The 26,074-nt window shown below is 48.8% G+C and overlaps 1 protein-coding gene across 3 annotated transcripts in view; it reads right to left on the reverse strand.

Annotated features, from left to right (window-relative positions):
- The window catches only part of RNF212B (ring finger protein 212B), a 368,589-nt gene that overhangs the window by 318,398 nt on the left and 24,117 nt on the right, over positions 1 to 26,074 (reverse strand). For all 3 annotated transcript variants that reach the window (XR_010171594.1, XM_063913630.1, XM_063913629.1), the window contains exon 2: positions 23,784 to 23,885. Coding sequence is in view for 2 of the 3 variants with exons in the window: in XM_063913630.1 (XP_063769700.1) it covers positions 23,784 to 23,883 (100 nt within the window). In the remaining variant the exon portion in view is untranslated. The remainder of the gene's footprint in view (positions 1 to 23,783; positions 23,886 to 26,074) is intronic.

The raw sequence follows: 26,074 nt of genomic DNA on the forward strand, positions 1-26,074 counted from the left end.
TCAATGTTGACCAATGGTGGTCGACCTAATGAATGTCGACCATAACATGGTCGACCATCCAAACGGATACCATTCAGGGCCGCCATCATGGCAGACTGCAGTATAAAGCCTAAACAGAGATGGGGTCTGCCTCTGCAGCTGTGAACGAGGATATAAGTATAGAAGTGTCCTCAACAAAATGGCAACTACCATGGAGACCAAAAAAACAAAATAAAAACAACACTGTATTAACAAATACACAAGAACACAAGGAAGCATCACGTTTAATTAAGTCAGAGAGAAGGCATAGGATCATGGCAGACCAAGTATCACACTGACTGTGAAACTCTTACCATACTATCCCTTTAAACCAGGATGCTTATAGATTACACAGGTTTCGTGGCTGATTAAAACCAGGCGAAATGTAGGCTTGAAGTCAGCCAGGCACAAAACCTCTGTAATTCATTAGTGTCCTGATTTAAAGGGATAGTATAGTTAGCCTATATATATATGTGAGGAAGGTGGCTGGGACAGGAGCATATATGTGTGAAAGGTAGGTGGCTAGGGTATGTATGCATACCCTCCAACATGACCCGCCCCACTAGGTACAAAATGCTCTTCTCCTGGACTTCCCTCTTAATTTATGATTGCCATCACCTGTGAACAAACAGCTTTCTTATCAAATAACTAGTTCAAAACAGGTGATGGAAATCATAAATTAAGAGGGAAGTCCAGAAACAGAGCATTTTGTACCTAGTGGGGCGGGTCATGTTGGAGGGTCTGTGTATGCATGAGAGGGAGGTGGCTGAGGCAGGGTTGGGTATATATAAACTTACCAAACTATCCATTTAAACTGGGACTGGGGAATTGGACACTCCTGAATTACACAGGTTCTGTGGCTAGCTGACTTCAAACCTGATTTTCACTTGGTTTTAATCAGTTACAGAACCTGTGTAATACATGAGCGTCCAAGTTTAAAAAGATAGTGTGGTAAGCCTAGGTATATATGTGTGAGTGGTAGTTGGTTGGGGTATAGGCGTGAGAGGGAGGTAGCTGAGGCAGGGCTGGGTATATGTGTGTGCGAGGGATGTTTCTGGGGCAGGATATATACTGTATGTGTGATAGGAAGGTGGTTGGTGTATATGTGCGAGAGGGAGTTGTATGAGGCAGGTCTGAGGTATATGTAGATCAAACTTGCCTACCTGACCCTCTCCATGAGGGAGAAAATGCTCTGTTCCTGGACTTTCCTGGTAATGTATGATTGCCATCACCTGTGGTGAGCTAGTTAATTGATAAGAAAGGTGTTTCACCACAGGTGATGGCAATCATACATTACCAGGAAAGTCCAGGAACAGAGCATTTTCTCCCTCATGGAGAGGGTCAGGTAGGCAAGTATGAGGTAGATGCTAGATTCAAGTGAAATAAAGAACCTCTGATGTCACAACCATGTGATCCACAATGGCACAGGGAGAAGAAAGGTTGATGGGCTAGCAGTTTTACTAGATCTATTGGGAATAGTAAACTGTGGTGAGTGAAGTGAGCCACCATGCCAGAAACGTGGCACACGAGGGTACACATAGGGTCCCATGTTCCTCACTTGAGCCAACCTTGCTCCTCCCACTGAAGTTAGACTCAACCTTGGGTATATGTATGAGAGGGAGGTGGCTGGCCAGGGCTGGGGAATATGTGTGAGCGGCAGGTGGCTGGGGAAGGGCTGGGTATATAATGTGTGAGAAGGAGGTGGCTCGGGCAGGGCTTGGTATATGTGTGTGAGACAGAGGTGGCTGCGCAGGGCAAGGGTATATGTGTGAGAGGATGGTGGCTGGAGTATATGTGTGTGAGAGGGAGGTGGCTGGGACAGGGCTGAGTATATGTGTGAGAGAGGGAGGTGGCTGGGGCAGGGGTATATGTGTGAGAGGTAGGTAGCTGGGGTATATGTGTGTGAGAGGGAGGTGGCTTGGGCAGGGTATATGTGTGTGAGAGGGAGGTGGCTGGGTCAGGGCTGAGTATATATGTGTGAGAGGGCGGTGGCTCGGGCAGGGCTTGGTATATGTGTGTGAAAGGTAGGTAGCTGGGGCAGGCCTGTGGTATATGTGTGAGAGGTAGGTGGCTGGAGTATATGTGTGTGAGAGGGAGGCAGCTGGGGCAGGGCTGGGTATATGTGCATGAGAGGGACGTGGTTTTGTGTGTGTGTGTGCACGCGCGCTCGCCATGAGGGTATTTATTTATCATACTGAGGTGGATGAGGCAGACTAGGGTATCGTATAATTTATTTGATAGATATAATAACACCCAGACCAATCAAATTTTTTTTATAAACTGGTTTGCGCACCAATTGATGCAACACCCCCACTGTAGCTCCACCCACATTATCCACAGATCCATTTTGGCAGTCCCAGACCCCACAATTTCTGATTTCAGCTCTGACTATATTAAAGTACATGTAGAGCGATAAAACTGTGCGCTCGGTGGGTGGTGGTGTATGTGATTGTCAGCAGCGACTTGGAGAGGGAATGCCAATCCCTCAAAGAAACACTCAATACAAACAGAAACCAAGTTGCGCTCAACAATCAAAAAAGAAACATTTATTGTAAAAATTAGCAGCAATTCTCCCGGGAGTACAATTAATATAAATAAATTATCATAAATCTACACGGTACAGAATCACTATGCCCAAATGACTTATAATAATGCAGATAATAAGAATTTACTTACCGATAATTCTATTTCTCGTAGTCCGTAGTGGATGCTGGGAACTCCGTAAGGATCATGGGGAATAGCGGATCCGCAGGAGACTGGGCACAAAAGTAAAAGCTTTAGGACTACCTGGTGTGCACTGGCTCCTCCCCCTATGACCCTCCTCCAAGCCTCAGTTAGGATACTGTGCCCGGACGAGCGTACACAATAAGGAAGGATTTTGAATCCCGGGTAAGACTCATACCAGTCACACCAATCACACCGTACAACCTGTGATCTGAACCCAGTTAACAGCATGATAACAGAGGAGCCTCTGAAAAGATGGCTCACAACAATAATAACCCGATTTTTGTAACAATAACTATGTACAAGTATTGCAGACAATCCGCACTTGGGATGGGCGCCCAGCATCCACTACGGACTACGAGAAATAGAATTATCGGTAAGTAAATTCTTATTTTCTCTGACGTCCTAGTGGATGCTGGGAACTCCGTAAGGACCATGGGGATTATACCAAAGCTCCCAAACGGGCGGGAGAGTGCGGATGACTCTGCAGCACCGAATGAGAGAACTCCAGGTCCTCCTCAGCCAGGGTATCAAATTTGTAGAATTTAGCAAACGTGTTTGCCCCTGACCAAGTAGCTGCTCGGCAAAGTTGTAAAGCCGAGACCCCTCGGGCAGCCGCCCAAGATGAGCCCACTTTCCTTGTGGAATGGGCTTTTACAGATTTTGGCTGTGGCAGGACTGCCACAGAATGTGCAAGCTGAATTGTACTACAAATCCAACGAGCAATAGTCTGCTTAGAAGCAGGAGCACCCAGCTTGTTGGGTGCATACAGGATAAACAGCAAGTCAGATTTTCTGACTCCAGCCGTCCTGGAAACATATATTTTCAGGGCCCTGACTACGTCCAGCAACTTGGAGTCCTCCAAGTCCCTAGTAGCCGCAGGCACCACAATAGGCTGGTTCAAGTGAAATGCTGAAACCACCTTAGGGAGAAATTGAGGACGAGTCCTCAATTCTGCCCTGTCCGTATGAAAAATTAGGTAAGGGCTTTTATAGGATAAAGCCGCCAATTCTGAGACACGCCTGGCTGAAGCCAGGGCTAACAGCATTACCACCTTCCATGTGAGATATTTTAAGTCCACAGTGGAAAGTGGTTCAAACCAATGTGATTTTAGGAATCCTAAAACTACATTGAGATCCCAAGGTGCCACTGGAGGCACAAAAGGAGGTTGTATATGCAGTACCCCCTTGACAAACGTCTGTACTTCAGGAACTGAAGCCAGTTCTTTTTGGAAGAAAATCGACAGGGCCGAAATTTGAACCTTAATGGACCCTAATTTTAGGCCCATAGACAGTCCTGTTTGCAGGAAATGCAGGAAACGACCCAGTTGAAATTCCTCTGTAGGGGCCTTCCTGGCCTCGCACCACGCAACATATTTACGCCAAATACGGTGATAATGTTGTACAGTTACATCCTTCCTGGCTTTGATCAGGGTAGGGATGACTACATCCGGAATGCCTTTTTCCTTCAGGATCCGGCGTTCAACCGCCATGCCGTCAAACGCAGCCGCGGTAAGTCTTGGAACAGACAGGGTCCCTGCTGGAGCAGGTCCTTTCTTAGAGGTAGAGGCCACGGGTCCTCTGTGAGCATCTCTTGAAGTTCCGGGTACCAAGTACTTCTTGGCCAATCCGGAGCCACGAGTATAGTCCTTACTCCTCTCCTTCTTATGATCCTCAGTACCTTGGGTATGAGAGGCAGAGGAGGGAACACATACACTGACTGGTACACCCACGGTGTTACCAGAGCGTCCACAGCTATTGCCTGAGGGTCCCTTGACCTGGCGCAATACCTGTCTAGTTTTTTGTTGAGGCGGGACGCCATCATGTCCACCTTTGGTTTTTCCCAACGGTTCACAATCATGTGGAAGACTTCTGGGTGAAGTCCCTGCTCCCCCGGGTGGAGGTCGTGTCTGCTGAGGAAGTCTGCTTCCCAGTTGTCCACTCCCGGAATGAACACTGCTGACAGTGCTATCACATGATTTTCTGCCCAGCGAAGAATCCTTGCAACTTCTGTCATTGCCCTCCTGCTTCTTGTGCCGCCCTGTCTGTTTACGTGGGCGACTGCCGTGATGTTGTCCGACTGGATCAGCACCGGCTGACCTTGAAGCAGAGGTCTTGCTAGGCTCAGAGCATTGTAGATGGCTCTTAGCTCCAGGATATTTATGTGAAGTGATGTCTCCAGGCTTGACCACAAGCCCTGGAAATTTCTTCCCTGTGTGACTGCTCCCCAGCCACTCAGGCTGGCATCCGTGGTCACCAGGACCCAGTCCTGAATGCCGAATCTGCGGCCCTCTAGAAGATGAGCACTCTGTAACCACCACAGGAGAGACACCCTTGTCCTTGGAGACAAGATTATCCGCTGATGCATCTGAAGATGCGACCCGGACCATTTGTCTAGCAGATCCCACTGGAAGGTTCTTGCGTGGAATCTGCCGAATGGGATTGCTTCGTAAGAAGCCACCATTTTTCCCAGAACCCTTGTGCATTGATGCACCGAGACTTGGCCTGGTTTTAGGAGCTTTCTGACTAGTTCGGATAACTCCCTGGCTTTCTCCTCCGGGAGAAACACCTTTTTCTGGACTGTGTCCAGGATCATCCCTAGGAATAGAAGTCGTGTCGTCGGGATCAGCTGCGATTTTGGAATATTGAGAATCCAACCGTGCTGGCGCAGCACTATCTGAGATAGTGCTACCCCGACTTCCAACTGTTCCCTGGATCTTGCCCTTATCAGGAGATCGTCCAAGTACGGGATAACTAAAACTCCCTTCCTTCGAAGGAGTATCATCATTTCGGCCATTACCTTGGTAAAGACCCGGGGTGCCGTGGACAATCCAAACGGCAGCGTCTGAAACTGATAGTGACAGTTCTGTACCACAAACCTGAGGTACCCTTGGTGAGAAGGGTAAATTGGGACGTGTAGGTAAGCATCTTTGATGTCCAGAGACACCATATAGTCCCCTTCTTCCAGGTTTGCAATCACTGCTCTGAGTGACTCCATCTTGAATTTGAACCTTTGTATGTAAGTGTTCAAGGATTTTAGGTTTAAAATTGGTCTCACCGAGCCGTCCGGCTTCGGTACCACAAATAGTGTGGAATAGTACCCCTTTCCCTGTTGTAGGAGGGGTACCTTGATTATCACCTGGTGGGAATACAGCTTGTGAATGGCTTCCAATACTGCCTCCCTGTCTGAGGGAGACGTCGGTAGAGCAGACTTTAGAAAACGGCGAGGGGGAGACGTCTCGAATTCCAATTTGTGCCCCTGAGATACCACCTGAAGGATCCAGGGGTCCACTTGCGAGTGGGCCCACTGCGCACTGAACTTCTTGAGACAGGCCCCCACCGTGCCTGAGTCCGCTTGTAAAGCCCCAGCGTCATGCTGAGGACTTTGCGGAGGCGGGAGAGGGCTTTTGTTCCTGGGAACTGGCTGTCTGTTGCAGCCTTTTTCCTCTCCCTCTGCCACGGGGCAGAAATGAGGCGCCTTTTGCCCGCTTGCCCTTATGGGGCCGAAAGGACTGCGCCTGATAGTATGGCGTCTTCTTAGGTTGAGAAGCTACCTGGGGTAAAAATGTGGATTTTCCAGCAGTTGCTGTGGCTACCAGGTCTGATAGACCTACCCCAAATAACTCCTCCCCCTTATAAGGCAATACTTCCATGTGCCTTTTAGAATCCGCATCACCTGACCACTGCCGCGTCCATAAACCTCTTCTTGCAGAAATGGACAGCGCGCTAACTCTTGATGCCAGTCGGCAAATATCCCTCTGTGCATCACGCATATATAGAAATGCATCCTTCAAATGCTCTACAGTCAATAATATACTGTCCCTATCAAGGGTATCAATATTTTCAGTCAGGGAATCCGACCACGCCAGGCCCGCACTGCACATCCAGGCATGAGGCTATTGCTGGTCGCAGTATAACACCCATGTGAGAGTATATACATTTTAGGATATTCTCCAGCTTTCTATCGGCAGGTTCCTTAAGGGCGGCCGTATCAGGAGAGGGTAGTGCTACCTGTTTAGACAAGCGTGTGAGCGCTTTATCCACCCTTGGGGGTGTTTCCCAACGTGCCCTATCCTCTGGCGGGAAAGGGTACGATGCCAATAACCTTTTAGGAATTATCAGTTTTTTATCGGGGGAAACCCACGCCTCATCACACACTTCATTTAATTCCTCGGATACAGGAAAAACTACAGGCAGTTTTTTCTCACCAAACATAATACCCTTCTTAGTGGTACTTGTATTATCAGATATATGCAATACATTTTTCATTGCTTCAATCATGTAACGTGTGGCCCTAGTGGAAGTCACGTTTGTCTCCTCATCATCGACACTGGAGTCAGTATCCGTGTCTGTGTCTGCCATTTGAGGTAACGGGCGTTTTAAAGCCCCTGATGGCGTTTGAGACCCCTGGACAGGCACAAGCTGATTTGCCGGCTGTCTCATGTCGTCAACTGTCTGTCGTAAGGAGCTGACACTGTCACGCAGTTCCTTCCACAAGCTCATCCACTCAGGTGTCGACTCCCTAGGGGGTGACATCTGTATAATAGGCAATTGCTCCGCTTCCATCTCATTTTCCTCCTCAAACATGTCGACACAATCGTACCGACACACCGCACACACACAGGGAATGCTCTGATAGAGGACAGGACCCCACTAGCCCTTTGGGGAGACAGAGGGAGAGTATGCCAGCACACACCAGAGCGCTATATATATATAGGAATACCACTATCAAGTGTGCTTTTCCTTATATAGCTGTTGTTTATATAAAACTGCGCCAAATTAGTGCCCCCCCTCTCTTTTTTACCCTTTTCTGTAGTGCAGGACTGCAGGGGAGAGTCAGGGAGACGTCCTTCCAGCGGAGCTGAGATGGAAAATGGCGCCCGTGTGCGGAGGAGATAGGCTCCGCCCCCTTCTCGGCGGCCTTTTCTCCCGCTTTTTTGGTAATTCTGGCAGGGGTTAAAATACACCCATATAGCCCTGGGGGTTATATGTGGTGTATTTATGCCAGCCAAGGTGTTTTACATTGCTGCTCAGGGCGCCCCCCCCTAGCGCCCTGCACCCTCAGTGACCGGAGTGTGAAGTGTGCCTGAGTAACAATGGCGCACAGCTGCAGTGCTGTGCGCTACCTTGTTGAAGACTGATGTCTTCTGCCGCCGATTTTTCCAGACCTTTTCTTGCTTCTGGCTCTGTAAGGGGGCCGGCGGCGCGGCTCCGGGACCGAGCTCCGAGGCTGGGCCTGTGTTCGGTCCCTCTGGAGCCAATGGTGTCCAGTAGCCTAAGAAGCCCAATCCACTCTGCACGCAGGTGAGTTTGCTTCTTCTCCCCTTAGTCCCTCGATGCAGTGAGCCTGTTGCCAGCAGGTCTCACTGAAAATAAAAAACCTAAACTTAAACTTTTTACTAAGAAGCTCAGGAGAGCCCCTAGTGTGCACCCTTCTCGGCCGGGCACAAAAATCTAACTGAGGCTTGGAGGAGGGTCATAGGGGGAGGAGCCAGTGCACACCAGGTAGTCCTAAAGCTTTTACTTTTGTGCCCAGTCTCCTGCGGAGCCGCTATTCCCCATGGTCCTTACGGAGTTCCCAGCATCCACTAGGACGTCAGAGAAATTATTTAATAATTATGACATATGGCCCCAAAAGATATTGTGATGAATTCAACAATAGTGGTAATAATTATTACGCTCTTTTAACCAACATATGGGTCTGTGTGCCAATAATAACTCACTTATTATGTAGAAGTCCCAAACAGTCCTTGTTCCATACGGACATATATCAGTTCCAATGTTCCTGTAAATGGAAAGTGTCCTTATGATGGGTTTTAAGCACTCAAATAAATGCAGGGATAGACAGATGAGCTATGTCCACCAAAACCAAGCTGCTGTGGTGGTGTTAGCAGGGAGAGCCCGGAGTGATGTTAGTGCAGCCAGCCGTTTACCCCCGCACGGGGGAGGGAGAGCGGGGTCTGTGGTAGCCGCCGGGTTAGAGTGGAAAGTAGCCGTGCACAGGCTGTCGGACCCAGACCACTAGATGTTACCTCTGTGACACGATGTAAGTGCGCTCTCACCTGAAACGGCTGGGCTTACCTCCCACGGGCAGCTCCGATTGAGCCTCCCTGCACTTCACCTGATGTAGAAGAGGAACTGTTGGAGCCACGGATATATTGCGCTGGCTGTGTGTGAAAGCCAGCCACGCTCTGAGTGGCGATGTTAGAGTTGCGTCTCCTTGCCGGGCTCCAAATCAGCCTCACTTGAATATGCCGCCGACGAGATCAGAAGGCACCGGAGCCCCGGCACCTGAGCGTCAGCTGGGCGGTAGAAAGCTGTACGGTACAGCGGCCGTCAAGGACTGATCTCCTGTGTTGGCTCAAAGTGAGCTGGACCTGCAGGTGTACCCTCTCATCATCTGAAGTCCAGCTCACTTTGAGCCAACACAGGAGATCAGTCCTTGACGGCCGCTGTACCGCACAGCTTTCTACCGCCCAGCTGACGCTCAGGTGCCGGGGCTCCGGTGCCTTCTGATCTCGTCGGCGGCATATTCAAGTGAGGCTGATTTGGAGCCCGGCAAGGAGACGCAACTCTAACATCGCCACTCAGAGCGTGGCTGGCTTTCACACACAGCCAGCGCAATATATCCGTGGCTCCAACAGTTCCTCTTCTACATCAGGTGAAGTGCAGGGAGGCTCAATCGGAGCTGCCCGTGGGAGGTAAGCCCAGACGTTTCAGGTGAGAGCGCACTAACATCGTGTCACAGAGGTAACATCTAGCGGTCTGGGTCCGACAGCCTGTGCACGGCTACTTTCCATTCTAACCCGGCGGCTACCACAGACCCCGCTCTCCCTCCCCCGTGCGGGGGTAAACGGCTGGCTGCACTAACATCACTCCGGGCTCTCCCTGCTAACACCACCACAGCAGCTTGGTTTTGGTGGACATAGCTCATCTGTCTATCCCTGCATTTATTTGAGTGCTTAAAACCCATCATAAGGACACTTTCCACTTACAGGAACATTGGAACTGATATATGTCCGTATGGAACAAGGACTGTTTGGGACTTCTACATAATAAGTGAGTTATTATTGGCACACAGACCCATATGTTGGTTAAAAGAGCGTAATAATTATTACCACTATTGTTGAATTCATCACAATATCTTTTGGGGCCATATGTCATAATTATTAAAATAAGAATTTACTCACCGGTAATTCTATTTCTCGTAGTCCGTAGTGAAAGCTGGGGACTCCGTAAGGACCATGGGGAATAGCGGCTCCGCAGGAGACTGGGCACAACTAAGAAAGATTTAGGACTACCTGGTGTGCACTGGCTCCTCCCTCTATGCCCCTCCTCAAGACCTCAGTTAGGAAACTGTGCCCGGAAGAGCTGACACAATAAGGAAAGGATTTGGAATCTCGGGTAAGACTCATACCAGCCACACCAATCACACCGTACAACTCGTGATACTATACCCAGTGAACAGTATAAATAACAACTGAGCCTCTCAAACAGATGGCTCCAAACAATAACCCTTTAGTTAGGCAATAACTATATACAAGTATTGCAGACAATCCGCACTTGGGATGGGCGCCCAGCATCCACTACGGACTACGAGAAATAGAATTACCGGTGAGTAAATTCTTATTTTTTCTGACGTCCTAGTGGATGCTGGGGACTCCGTAAGGACCATGGGGATTATACCAAAGCTCCCAAACGGGCGGGAGAGTGCGGATGACTCTGCAGCACCGAATGAGCAAACTCAAGGTCCTCCTCAGCCAGGGTATCAAACTTGTAGAATTTAGCAAATGTGTTTGAACCCGACCAAGTAGCAGCTCGGCAAAGTTGTAAAGCCGAGACCCCTCGGGCAGCCGCCCAAGAAGAGCCCACTTTCCTCGTGGAATGGGCTATTACATATTTAGGATGCGGCAGTCCAGTCGCAGAATGTGCAAGTTGAATCGTACTACAGATCCAGCGAGCAATAGACTGCTTTGAAGCAGGAGCACCCAGCTTGTTGGGCGCATACAGGATAAATAGCGAATCAGTTTTCCTGACTCCAGCCGTCCTGGAAACATAGATTTTCAGGGCCCTGACTACGTCCAGCAACTTGGAATCCTCCAAGTCCTTAGTAGCCGCAGGCACCACAATAGGTTGGTTCAAATGAAAAAGCTGATACCACCTTAGGAAGAAATTGGGGACGAGTCCTCAATTCCGCCCTATCCATATGGAAAATCAGATAAAGGCTTTTACATGACAAAGCCGCCAATTCTGACACACGCCTGGCCGAAGCCAAGGCCAACAGCATGACCACTTTACACGTGAGATATTTTAGTTCCACGGTTTTAAGTGGCTCAAACCAATGTGACTTATGGAAATCCAACACCACGTTGAGATCCCAAGGTGCCACTGGAGGCACAAAAGGGGGCTGAATATGCAGCACTCCTTTAACAAAAGTCTGAACTTCAGGCAGTGAAGCCAGTTCTTTTTGGAAGAAAATCGACAGCCGAAATCTGGACCTTAATGGAACCTAATTTGAGGCCCATAGTCACCCCTGACTGTAGGAAGTGCAGAAATCAACCCAGCTGAAATTCCTCCGTTGGGGCCCTTCTGGCCTCACACCACGCAACATATTTTCGCCATATGCGGTGATAATGGTTTGCGGTCACCTCCTTCCTAGCTTTAATTAGCGTAGGGATGACTTCCTCCGGAATGCCCTTTTCCTTCAGGATCCGGCGTTCAACCGCCATGCCGTCAAACGCAGCCGCGGTAAGTCTTGGAACAGACAAGGTCCCTGCTGCAGCAGGTCCTGTCTGAGCGGCAGAGGCCATGGTTCCTCTGATATCATTTCTTGAAGTTCTGGGTACCAAGCTCTTCTTGGCCAATCCGGAACAACGATTATAGTTCTTACTCTTCTCCTTCTTATTATCCTCAGTACCTTGGGTATGAGAGTAAGAGGAGGGAACACATAAACCGACTGGTACACCCACGGTGTCACTAAAGCGTCCACAGCTATCGCCTGAGGGTCCCTTGACCTGGCGCAATATCTTTTTAGCTTTTTGTTGAGGCGGGACGCCATCATGTCCACCTGTGGCCTTTCCCACCGGTGTACAACCATTTGGAAGACTTATGGATGAAGTCCCCACTCTCCCGGATGGAGGTCGTGTCTGCTGAGAAAGTCTGCTTCCCAGTTGTCCACTCCGGGAATGAACACTGCTGACAGTGCTAACACATGATTTTCCGCCCATCGGAGAATCCTTGTGGCTTCTGCCATCGCCATCCTGCTTCTTGTGCCGCCCTGTCGGTTTACATGGGCGACCGCCGTGCTGTTGTCTGACTGGATCAGCACCGGCTGGTGTTGAAGCAGGGGTCTTGCCTGACTTAGGGCATTGTAAATGGCCCTTAGTTCCAGAATATTTATGTGTAGGGAAGTCTCCTGACTCGACCATTGTCCCTGGAAGTTTCTTCCCTGTGTGACTGCCCCCCAACCTCGAAGGCTGGCATCCGTGGTCACCAGGATCCAGTCCTGTATGCCGAATCTGCGGCCCTCTGCAGTGGTGCACCGACACCTGTTTTGGTTTTAGGAGGTCTCTGACTAGAGATGACAACTCCTTGGCCTTCTCCTCCGGGAGAAACACTTTTTTCTGTTCTGTGTCCAGAACCATCCCCAGGAACAGTAGACGCGTTGTAGGAACCAGCTGCGACTTTGGAATATTCAGGATCCAGCCGTGCTGTTGTAGCACTTCCCGAGCTAGTGCTACTCCGACCAACAACTGTTCCCTGGACCTCGCCTTTATAAGGAGATCGTCCAAGTACGGGATAATTAAAACTCCCTTTTTCCGAAGGAGCATCATCATTTCGGCCATTACCTTGGTAAATACCCTCGGTGCCGTGGACAGACCAAACGGCAACGTCTGGAATTGGTAATGACAGTCCTGTACCACAAATCTGAGGTACTCCTGGTGAGGTGGGTAAATGGGAACATGCAGGTAAGCATCCTTGATGTCCAGTGATACCATGTAATCCCCCTCGTCCAGGCTTGCAATCACCGCCCTGAGCGATTCCATCTTGAACTTGAACCTTCTTATATAAGTGTTCAAGGATTTTAAATTTAAAATGGGTCTCACCGAACCGTCCGGTTTCGGTACCACAAACATTGTGGAATAGTAACCCCGTCCTTGTTGAAGGAGGGGTACCTTGATTATCACCTGCTGAGAATACAGCTTGTGAATCGCCTCCAGCACTGCCTCCCTGCCCCGGGGAGCAGTCGGCAAGGCAGATTTGAGGAAACGGCGAGGGGGAGACGTCTCGAATTCCAGCTTGTACCCCTGAGATACTACTTGTAGAATCCAGGGATCCACCCGTGAGCGAGCCCACTGGTCGCTGAAGTTCTTGAGACGGGTCCCCACCGTACCTGGCTCCGCCTGTGGAGCCCCAGCGTCATGCGGTGGACTTAGAGGAAGCAGGGGAGGACTTTTGTTCCTGGGAACTGGCTGTATGTTGCAGCTTTTTCCCTCTACCTCTGCCTCTGGGCAGAAAGGACGCGCCTCTAACCCGCTTGCATTTCTGGGGCCGAAAGGACTGTACCTGATAATACGGTGCTTTCTTTGGCTGTGAGGGAACATGGGGTAAAAATGCTGACTTCCCAGCTGTCACTGTGGAAACGAGGTCCGAGAGACCATCCCCAAACAACTCCTCACCCTTTTAAGGCAAAACTTCCATGTGCCTTTTAGAATCTGTATCTACTGTCCACTGCCGAGTCCACAATCCTCTCCTGGCAGAAATGGACATTGCGTTTATTTTAGATGCCAGCCGGCAAATATCCCTCTGTGCATCTCTCATGTATAAGACAGCGTCTTTAATATGCTCTACGGTTAGCAATATAGTGTCCCTGTCTAGGGTATCAATGTTTTCCGACAGGGAATCTGACCACGCAGCTGCAGCACTGCACATCCATGCTGAAGCAATAGCCGGTCTCAGTATAATTCCTGAGTGTGTATTGTAACGCTGTAAGGGTACAAGGTGCCGTTTCCTGGGATAAATGGCAGCCTGCAGCAGCTGAGGAACCACACAAGTCCAGTTTCCGGTACAACTGGCCCCAGCCAGTTGTTTATTAGTCAGAAAATAAAACAAACAGCAAAAGAAAATACCTTGCCTGTCCGGCACTAACTAAACACAAGATGTTCCTAACTATCACTAAACAAAACACAGAGTTCTCCAGTACCCTGTATGGCTCACTTGTATCAGGAAGCGTTTCTCTCTCACAGAGATCCTGCAGTCTTCCCAGGCAGTCTGCACCCCCTAATCAGGCCAGCAGCTCTATAACACTCTTACACAGCTGAAAGCCTGATTAGCCTTCTGTGAGGCCAAAGACCCGAACTGGGCCCAATGTCTGGAACTTGCCCCATCTCTCTTTCAGGGTCCTTACCCAGCTTTTCCAACAAACTGAAAAGGTTCTGACAAAACAAAACAAAACATTTTCCTAGAAGTTTTCATTTTTCTAATACATGTAAGACAAGAACCTGGGACAAACATACCTGCCCTCAAACACTATCCCAGTGTTCTTGTCACAGTATATACAGACTTCAGGATAGCCTCCTGCTTTCTATCCGCAGGTTCCTTTAGGGCGGCCGTGTCCGGAGACGGTAGTGCCACCTTTTTTGACAGACGTGTGAGCGCTTTATCCACCCTAGGGGATGTCTCCCAACGTGACCTGTCCTCTGGCGGGAAAGGGTACGCCATCAGTAACTTTTTAGAAATTACCAGTTTCTTATCTGGGGAAGCCCACGCTTCTTCACACACTTCATTTAATTCATCAGATGGGGGAAAAACCACTGGTAGCTTTTTCTCCCCAAACATAATACCCTTTTTTGTGGTACCTGGGGTAATATCAGAAATGTGCAACACATTTTTCATTGCCGTAATCATATAACGAGTGGCTCTATTGGAATGTACACTAGTCTCATCGTCGTCGACACTGGAGTCAGTATCCGTGTCGACATCTGTGTCTGCCATCTGAGGTAGTGGGCGTTTTAGAGCCCCTGATGGCTTTTGAGACGCCTGGGCAGGCACGGGCTGAGCAGCCGGCTGTCCCACATCTGCTATGTCGACAAACCTTTTATGTAAGGAGCTGACACTGTCGCGTAATTCCTTCCACATGTCCATCCATTCAGGTGTCGACCCCGCAGGGGGTGACATCACATTTATCGGCACCTGCTCCGCCTCCACATAAGCCTCCTCATCAAACATGTCGACACAGCCGTACCGACACACCGCACACACACAGGGAATGCTCTGACTGAGGACAGGACCCCACAAAGTCCTTTGGGGAGACAGAGAGAGAGTATGCCAGCACACACCAGAGCGCTATATAATGCAGGGATACACACTACACACAGTGATTTTTCCCCTATAGCTGCTATAATACACAATTTGCGCCTAAATTTAGTGCCCCCCCTCTCTTTTTTACCCTATTGAGCCTGGAAACTGCAGGGGAGAGCCTGGGGAGCATCCTTCCAGCGGAGCTGTGAGAGGAAATGGCGCCAGTGTGCTGAGGGAGATAGCCCCGCCCCCTTCACGGCGGACTTCTCCCGCTTTTTTCAGGATATTTTTGGCAGGGGATTTTACACATATATAGTCTTACTGACTATATTATGTGTTTTTTTGCCAAGCTAAGGTATTTTTATTGTAGCCCAGGGCGCCCCCCCCAGCGCCCTGCACCCATCAGTGAACGGAGTGTGTGGTGTGCATGGGGAGCAATGGCGCACAGCTGCAGTGCTGTGCGCTACCTTAATGAAGACCGGAGTCTTCTGCCGCCGATTTTCTGGACGTTCTTCTTGCTTCTGGCTCTGCAAGGGGGACGGCGGCGCGGCTCCGGGACCGAACGACCGAGGCTGGGCCTGTGTTCGATCCCTCTGGAGCTAATGGTGTCCAGTAGCCTAAGAAGCCCAAGCTAGCTGCAAGCAGGTAGGTTCGCTTCTTCTCCCCTCAGTCCCTCGAAGCAGTGAGTCTGTTGCCAGCAGATCTCACTGAAAATAAAAAACCTAAATATACTTTCTCTTCTAAGAACTCAGGAGAGCCCCTAGTGTGCAACCAGCTCGGCCGGGCACAAAATTCTAACTGAGGTCTGGAGGAGGGTCATAGAGGGAGGAGCCAGTGCACACCAGGTAGTCCTAAATCTTTCTTAGTTGTGCCCAGTCTCCTGCGGAGCCGCTATTCCCCATGGTCCTTACGGAGTCCCCAGCATCCACTAGGACGTCAGATAAATAATATCTGCATTATTATAAGTCATTTGGGCATAGTGATTCTGTACCGTGTAGATTTATGATAATTTATTTATATTAATTGTACTCCCGGGAGAATTGCTGCTAATTTGTACAATAAATGTTTATTTTTTGATTGTTGAGTGCAACTTGGTTTCTGTTTGTATTAAAGTACATGTGACTGCTTGCACTCCATTGTCCATGATCAGCTACTTAATGCATTTGTGTCAACATGACCCATTTCGTTTGTGAGATATTTGCCTGCTTCTGCATATAGCAGTGACAATCTGTTAGAAGGGACAGTACAGATGTGTCCTCCTGTGTTCACACCCACGGGTCCCCCCTGTATAGTGAATGGATAGCGGGTGTTACCGTACGAACACTCCCGCAATCCCGAGACACGCATGCCACGATGCACAACTACACAGAAGGACACATCTGTATGTGTCGCCTCTGTAGCAGCTGGTGTGTATAACATTATTCTCTCTGACTCCAGCCCTTGACCTTTTCATGTACCACTGGATTTGTCTATTATCAGTTTGTACTTGGAAAAATAAGAATTTACTCACCGGTAATTCTATTTCTCGTAGTTCGTAGTGGATGCTGGGTACTCCGTAAGGACCACGGGGAATAGACGGGCTCCGCAGGAGACTGGGCACTCTAAAAGAAAGATTAGGTACTATCTGGTGTGCACTGGTCCTCCCTCTATGTCCCTCCTCCAGACCTCAGTTAGGATACTGTGCCCGGAAGAGCTGACACTACAAGGAAAGGATTTGGAATCCAGGGTAAGACTCATACCAGCCACACCAATCACACCGTACAACTTGTGATAACTATACCCAGTTAACAGTATGAATAACAACTGAGCCTCACTGAACAGATGGCTCATAACAATAACCCTTTAGTTAAGCAATAACTATATACAAGTATTGCAGACAATCCGCACTTGGGATGGGCTCCCAGCATCCACTACGGACTACGAGAAATAGAATTACCGGTGAGTAAATTCTTATTTTCTCTGACGTCCTAGTGGATGCTGGGTACTCCGGAAGGACCATGTGGATTATACCAAAGCTGCCAAACGGGCGGGAGAGTGCGGATGACTCTGCAGCACCGAATGAGCAAACTCAAGGTCCTCCTCAGCCAGGGTATCAAACTTGTAGAATTTTGCAAACGTGTTTGATCCCGACCAGGTAGCAGCTCGGCAAAGTTGTAAAGCCGAGACCCCTCGGGCAGCCGCCCAAGAAGAGCCCACCATCCTCGTGGAATGGGCTTTGACTGATTTAGGATGCGGCAGTCCAGCCGCAAAATGTGCAAGTTGAATCGTGCAACAGATCCAGTGAGCAATAGTCTGCTTAGAAGCAGGAGCACCCAGCTTGTTGGGTGCATGCAGGATAAACAGCGAGTCAGTTTTTCTGACTCTAGCCGTCCTGGAAACATAGATTTTCAGGGCCCGGACTACGTCCAGCAACTTGGAAGCCTCCAAGTCCCGAGTAGCCGCAGGCACCACAATAGGTTGGTTCAAATGAAACGCTGATACCACCTTAGGGAGAAATTGGGGACGAGTCCTCAATTCTGCCCTGTCCATATGGAAGATCAGATAGGGGCTTTTACATGACAAAGTCGCCAATTCTGACACACGCCTAGCCGAAGCCAAGGCCAAAAGCATGACCACTTTCCACGTGAGATACTGCAACTCCACGGTCTGAAGTGGCTCAAACCAATGTGATTTTAGGAAATCCAACACAACTTCGAGATCCCAAGGTGCCACTGGGGGCACAAAAGGGGGCTGAATATGCAGCACTCCCTTACCAAACTGTCACTGTCTGAACTTCAGGCAGTGAAGCCAGTTCTTTTTGAAAGAAAATAGATAGGGCCGAAATCTGGACTTTAATGGATCCCAATTTTAGGCCCATAGTCACTCCTGACTGTAGGAAGTGCAGAAATCGACCCAGCTGAAATTCTTCTGTTGGGGCCTTCATAGCCTCACACCAAGCAACATATTTTCGCCATATGCGGTGATAATGTTTTGCTGTCACATCCTTCCTAGCTTTTATCAGCGTAGGAATGACTTCAACCGGAATGCCCTTTTCCATCAGGATCCGGTGTTCAACCACCATGCCGTCAAACGCAGCCGTGGTAAGTCTTGGAACAGACAGGGCCCCTGCTGTAGCAGGTCCTGTCTGAGAAGCAGAGGCCAAGGGTCCTCTGAGATCATTTCTTGTAGTTCCAGGTACCAAGTCCTTCTTGGCCAATCCGGAACGACGAGTATAGTTCTTACTCCTCTCTTTCTTATTATCCTCAGTACCTTGGTATGAGAGGAAGAGGAGGGAACACATAAACCGACTGGTACACCCACGGTGTCACTAGAGCGTCCACAGCTATCGCCTGAGGGTCCCTTGACCTGGCGCAATATCTTTTTAGCTTTTTGTTGAGGCGGGACGCCATCATGTCCACCTGTGGCCTTTCCCAATGATTTACAATCAGCTGGAAGACTTCTGGATGAAGTCCCCACTCTCCCGGGTGGAGGTCGTGCCTGCTGAGGAAGTCTGCTTCCCAGTTGTCCACTCCCGGAATGAACACTGCTGACAGTGCTATCACGTGATTTTCCGCCCATCGGAGAATCCATGTGGCTTCTGCCATCGCCATCCTGCTTCTTGTGCCGCCCTGTCGGTTACATGGGCGACCGCCGTGATGTTGTCTGACTGAATCAGCACCGGCTGGTTTTGAAGCAGGGTCTTGCCTGACTTAGGGCATTGTAAATGGCCCTTAGTTCCAGAATATTTATGTGTAGGGAAGCTTCCTGACTCGACCATTGTCCTTGGAAGTTTCTTCCCTGAGTGACTGCCCCCCAACCTCGGAGGCTTGCATCCGTGGTCACCAGGACCCAGTCCTGTATGCCGAATCTGCGGCCCTCGAGTAGATGAGCACTCTGCAGCCACCACAGCAGAGACACCCTGGCCCTCGGGGACAGGGTGATCAGCCGATGCATCTGAAGATGCGATCCGGACCACTTGTCTAACAGATCCCACTGAAAGATCCGTGCATGGAATCTGCCGAATGGAATTGCCTCGTAAGAAGCTACCATCTTTCCCAGGACTCGCGTGTAGTGATGCACCGACACCTGTTTTGGTTTTAGGAGGTCTCTGACCAGAGATGACAACTCCTTGGCCTTCTCCTCCGGGAGAAACACCTTCTTCTGTTCTGTGTCCAGAATCATACCCAGGAACAGCAGACGCGTCGTAGGAACCAGCTGCGACTTCGGGATATTCAGAATCCAGCCGTGCTGTTGTAGCACTTCCTGAGATAGTACTACTCCTACCAACAACTGCTCCCTGGACCTCGCCTTTATAAGGAGATCTTCCAAGTACGGGATAATTATAACTCCCTTCTTTCGAAGGAGTATCATCATTTCGGCCATTACTTTGGTAAATACCCTCGGTGCCGTGGACAGACCAAACGGCAACGTCTGGAATTGGTAATGGCAGTCCTGTACCACAAAACGGAGGTACACCTGTTGAGGTGGGTAAACATGTAGGTAAGCATCCTTGATGTCCAGTGATACCATGTAATCCCCCTCTTCCAGGCTTGCAATAACCGCCCTGAGCGATTCCATTTTGAACTTGAACTTCCTTATATAAGTGTTCAAGGATTTCAAATTTAGAATGGGTCTCACCGAACCGTCTGGTTTCGGTACCACAAATATTGTGGAATAGTAACCCCGTCCCTGTTGAAGGAGGGGTACTTTTATTATCACCTGCTGGAGGTACAGCTTGTGAATTGCCGCCAGTACTACCTCCCTGTCCTGGGGAGTAGCTGGCAAGGCTGATTTGAGGTAACGGCGAGGGGGAGACGTCTCGAATTCCAGCTTGTGTCCCTGAGATACCACTTGTAGAACCCAGAGATCCACCTGTGAGCGAACCCACTGGTCGCTGAAGTTCTTGAGACGGCCCCCCACCGCACCTGGCTCCATCAGTGGAGCCCCAGCGTCATGCGGTGGACTTAGTGGAAGCAGGGGAGGATTTTTGTTCTTGGGAACTGGCTGTATGGTGCAGCTTTTTCCCTCTACCCCTGCCTCTGGGCAGAAAGGACGCGCCTTTAACCCGCTTGCCTTACTGGGGCCGAAAGGACTGTACCTGATAATACGGTGCTTTCTTAGGCTGTGAGGGAACCTGAGGTAAAAATGTCGACTTCCCAGCTGTTGCTGTGGAAACGAGGTCCGAGAGACCATCCCCAAACAATTCTTCACCCTTGTAAGGCAAAACCTCCATGTGCCTTTTAGAATCCGCATCACCTGTCCACTGCCGAGTCCATAATACTCTCCTGGCAGAAATGGACATTGCATTAATTCTAGATGCCAGCCGGCAAATATCCCTCTGTGCATCTCTCATATATAAGACGACGTCTTTAATATGCTCTATGGTTAGCAAAATCGTATCCCTGTCGAGGGTATCAATATTTTCTGACAGGGTATCGGACCAAGCTGCTGCAGCACTACACATCCAAGCTGAAGCAATTGCAGGTCTCGGTATAGTACCTGAGTGTGTATATACAGACTTCAGGATAGCCTCCTGCTTTCTAGCCGCAGGCTCCTTTAAGGCGGCCGTATCCTGAGACGGCAGTGCCACCTTTTTTGACAAGCGTGTGAGCGCCTTATCCACCCTCGGGGATGTCTCCCAACGTAACCTGTCCTCTGGCGGGAAAGGGTACGCCATCAGTAACTTTTTAGAAATCACTAGTTTCTTATCGGGGGAAGCCCACGCTTCTTCACACACTTCATTCAACTCATCTGATGGGGGAAAAACCACTGGTTGCTTTTTCTCCCCAAACATAATACCCTTTTTAGTGGTACCTGGGTTAATGTCAGAAATGTGCAACACATTTTTCATTGCCGTAATCATGCAACGGATGGCCCTAGTGGAATGTACATTAGTCTCGTCCTCGTCGACACTGGAGTCAGACTCTGTGTCGACATCTGTGTCTGCCATCTGAGGTAGCGGGCGTTTTTGAGCCCCTGATGGCCTTTGAGACGCCTGGGCAGGCACTGGCTGAGAAGCCGGCTGTCCCACAGCTGTTATGTCATCGAACCTTTTATGCAAGGAGTTGACACTGTCGTGAAAAACCTTCCATATATCCATCCACTCTGGTGTCGACCCCGCAGGGGGTGACATCACACTTATCGGCACCTGCTCCGCCTCCACATAAGCCTCCTCATCAAACATGTCGACACAGCCGTACCGACACACCGCACACACACAGGGAATGCTCTGACTGAGGACAGGACCCCACAAAGTCCTTTGGGGAGACAGAGAGAGAGTATGCCAGCACACACCACAGCGCTATATAATCAGGGATTTACACTAACACAAAGTGATTTTTCCCTATAGCTGCTTTACATATACAGTTTGCGCCTAAATTTAGTGCCCCCCCTCTCTTTTTTACCCTTTGAGCCTGGAAACTGCAGGGGAGAGCCTGGGGAGCTGTCTTCCAGCGGAGCTGTGAAGAGGAAATGGCGCCAGTGTGCTGAGGGAGATAGCCCCGCCCCCTTCTCGGCGGACTTCTCCCGCTCTTATGTTTATACTATGGCGGGGGATTTTTGCACATATATAGTTTTTTAGACTATATTATGTGCTGTTTGCCAATGTAAGGTACTCTAATTGCAGCCCAGGGCGCCCCCCCCCCCAGCGCCCTGCACCCATCAGTGACCGGAGTATGTGGTGTGCATAGGGAGCAATGGCGCACAGCTGCAGTGCTGTGCGCTACCTTAATGAAGACCGGAGTCTTCAGCCGCCGATTTCCAGGATGTTCTTCTTGCTTCTGGCTCTGCAAGGGGCACGGCACGGCGGCGCGGCTCCGGGACCGGACGACCGAGGCTGGGCCTGTGTTCGATCTCTCTGGAGCTAATGGTGTCCAGTAGCCTAGAAGCCCAAGCTAGCTGCATGCAGGTAGGTTCGCTTCTCTCCCCTAAGTCCCTCGTAGCAGTGAGTCTGTTGTCAGCAGATCTCACTGAAAATAAAAAACCTAACAAATACTTTCTTTACTAGAAGCTCAGGAGAGCCCCTAGTGTGCAACCAGCTCGAGCCGGGCACAGATTCTAACTGAGGTCTGGAGGAGGGGCATAGAGGGAGGAGCCAGTGCACACCAGATAGTACCTAATCTTTCTTTTAGAGTGCCCAGTCTCCTGCGGAGCCCGTCTATTCCCCATGGTCCTTCCGGAGTACCCAGCATCCACTAGGACGTCAGAGAAATGATGTGAGCACTCTATTTGCACATTATTATTGGTGTATACATAAGTGTTATCCTTTATATGAGGCCAGATTTCACAATCAGCAAGTTTTCTCTTACAGCTGACAGAACTCAGTGGGGCTGTTTCAGAAGTCACAAAGCACATGCATCCCGCGGTAGAGGCGTACAGTGATACACACGGACTCAGAAATGTATTGGGTGTTCCTGGGCGGTGACTGTGAGGTGGCTATTCAGACGCACGGAGATGGTCTGTCTTATGGGTATATTACAGACACCACTGCATTCAACTTCGAATTAGCCCCAGTATGTGATTCCGGCCTACATAGTTGTTATCCACCTGCAGCATAATACTGCCTGCTGCATAACCATTTCCCATTTTACACTGATATAGATTGCTAAACTAGCTAAGGACAAGTGTTTTTATCATATTCTCCACTCTCGTTTACAAATGTGTCCTCATACACTGTGGCTTCACTTGTGCCAAACAGCCCCACAGATCCCGGCAACTGGTCAGCACAAAGCGTCTTTTTCACTTAATATGTGCATCTTATTAACACAAATAAAACAAGTGGAAGCAACAAAACTACTTAGCTACGTTGCACTGTTAAATTTGTTGTGCAACATCTGTACATCTGTGTGTCTCCATATGTATACAAAGTGCTACAATGCAGCGGCTGCAGCTTTTTTTCATGCCAAGTTCTGTTGTGCTTCATCTGCAACTTTGTACGTGTTAAAAGTTCCTGTGTGGTTAAAATCACAGCCCAGAGTCTGTGATGCAAATTAGAGGCAAGATTTAAAGAACAAGATGGTACACAACACCTCTCGGAGCAGCTCAGTCGTGCTGGCATCTCGTGCAGTGAACTGCATTGAGGCTAGGTGTATGAGGACACTTTTGCATATTGGACAGATCCATCTGGTAACATCTAAGTGTCTTGTCTACTTATAAACCACAATAAATTCCATCTTAATCTTCAATAAATGATTCACGAAGATACACAAACAAGTGGGGTAAAATGTGAATGACATTTAAAGCCAAAGCTTTGCAGCCATGATCAAAGGCATTGGCTGTTGGGGATAAAGTCACATGGTCAACAAGGGCCATACGGACATCCACAATGTCGACTTGAGAATGTTGACATGGTTCAATGAGCATCTAAATTGATATAATGACTCATCAGCACCACAAAACTTGTCTAACAGTTTCTCTGTCGATGTTTACCATTTCTGCTATCAATCGGATGCTGAGTCAACGGTCAACTTGTGCAATTTTCACAATTTTTTTTTTTTGGAATGCCTTCAGGGACATTCACCATCTTTCATATCCTCACGACCATCACTAAATATTTTGTGCCACGGAAGCACACGTGCACGTGACATACAATCTGCCCCATAAGCCTCGGTTAGCATACAGAAAGATTCGAAGGGCCTTTTGTTCAATTTAACTTAACATTGGTAACAAAGTAATAGTTTAGTAGTTCAAATGATGATAACATTTCAAAAGTTACTCTTGAATTTACTGTCCCACAGGCTATAACACACTTTATAGAGAAATAACCTTGGGTTATGCACGCTTGGCAAAGGATGTGTCCACAGCTAGTGATGTAGTAAGTGGATTTCCCCTGCAGAAGACAGGCATTGCAGTGCATCCAGTCCATACCTGTAAGAGACAGATTTATTTATAAATACTGCAAACAGTATAGTGTGACTGGGTCTCTAAAAAGCCACATGTAATACTAACGCACAGTATTTGTACCCATATGCTAGGATCTGTGACAGGTTTACTTCAGACATAAAGATGTGTTCTTGTTCAGCTTGCTTGCGATGCATACGCACGCATCGCAGCTGTTTGTGGGCACACGTCTTTAGCTGCTCGTGCGTGTGCACCATGCATTCGCTATGGGAAGTGGGTGCATACGCAACACATCGCCTATTCACATGCACTATTTACGCGATCACATTACTCATCTGTACTTGTCTTACACCCAGAAGCACTTACACCCAACCAAGTCTTTCAGTATGCACAAGAAAATAGTTTTATAACATTTAGATTTACTAGGTTGATCTACAGTGCCTTGCTAAATGTTTTTGTTTTGTTGCCTCACAACCTGGAATTAAAATGGATTGTTTTATTATTATTATTATTATCCTTTATTTATATGGCGCCACAAGGGATCCGCAGCGCCCATTACACAGTACATAATAAAATGAGCAAACAAGAAAACCGCACTTACAGTACAGGACAAAATAGGACAGGTATAGAAAACCCAGGGTTAGGTGCCATCAAAGGGAGTATGGAGTATAAGATAGTGTAAGTAAGAAAAGGAAACGCACATGAGGAAAGAAGTCCCTGCTCTTGCGAGCTTACAATCTAAAAGGTGAGGCGCTCACAGACCGGGGTGACACAGACTGGGTAGACAGTGAGCAATGTTGACAGTGACAGTTGTTTGAAGGTTTGCATCATTTCATTCACAGACCATGCCTACAACTTTGAAGATGTTGGGGTTTTTTTTTTTTTTTTTACTCTGAAGCAAACAACAAATAGGACAAAATAACAGAAAACTTCAGCGTGCATAACTATTCACCACCTAAAGTCAGTACTTTGTAGAGCCACCTTTTGCGGCAATTACAGCTGCAAGTCGCTTTGGATAAGTCTTTATGAGCTTGCCACATTATGCCACTGGAATTTTTGCCCATTCCTCAAGCAAAACTTCTTCAGCTCCTTCATGTTGGATGGTTTCCACTTGTGAACAGCAATGTTCAAGTCTGACCACAGATTCTCAATTGGATTGAGATCTGGGCTTTGACTAGGCAATTCCAACACATTTAAATGTTTCCCCTTAAACCACTCGAGTGTTGCTTTAGCAGTATGCTTTGGGTCATTGTCCTGCTGGAAGGTGAACCTCCGTCCCAGTCTCAAATCACAGGCAGACTGAAACAGGTTTTGCTCCAGAATATGCCTGTATTTAGCACCATCCATCTTTCCCTCGACTCAAAACCGTTTCCCAGTCCCTGCTGCTGAAAAACATCCCCACAGCATGATGCTGCCACCACCATGTTTCACTGTGGGGATGGTGTTCTTTAGGTGATGGAATGTGTTGGGTTTGCACCAGACATAGCGTTTTCCTTGGTGGCCGAAAAGTTAAATTTTAGTCTCATCTGACCAGAGAACCTTCCTCCATACATTTGGGGAGTCGTCCACATGCCTTTTGGCAAACTCAAAACATGAATTCTTAATTTTAACACTAAGTAATGGCTTTTTTCTGGCCACTCTTCCATAAATCCCAGCTCTATGGAGTGTACAGCTTGTTGTGGTCACACCCGCAGATACACCAGTCTCTGCTGTGGAACTCTGCAGCTCCTTCAGGGTTACCTTTGGTCTCTGTGCTGCCTCTCTAATTAATGCCCTCCTTGCCCGGTCTGTGAGTTTTGGTGGCCGGCCCTCTCTTGGCAGGTTTGTTGTGGTACCATGGCCCTCATTCCGAGTCGTTCGCTCTGTATTTTTCATCGCATCGCAGTGAAATTCCGCTTAGTGCGCATGCGCAATATTCGCACTGCGACTGCGCCAAGTATCTTTGCTATGAAGATAGTATTTTTACTCACGGCTTTTTCATCGCTCCAGCGATCGTAATGTGATTGACAGGAAATGGGTGTTACTGGGCGGAAACAGGCCGTTTTATGGGAGTGTGGCTGAAAACGCTACCGTTTCCGGAAAAAACGCAGGAGTGGCCGGAGAAACGGGGGAGTGGTTGGGCGAACGCTGGGTGTGTTTGTGACGTCAAACCAGGAACGACAAGCACTGAACTGATCGCACAGGCAGAGTAAGTCTGGAGCTACTCTAAAACTGCT

The sequence above is a fragment of the Pseudophryne corroboree genome, chromosome 1 (assembly GCF_028390025.1).
Source record: "Pseudophryne corroboree isolate aPseCor3 chromosome 1, aPseCor3.hap2, whole genome shotgun sequence".
Lineage (NCBI taxonomy): Eukaryota > Metazoa > Chordata > Amphibia > Anura > Myobatrachidae > Pseudophryne > Pseudophryne corroboree.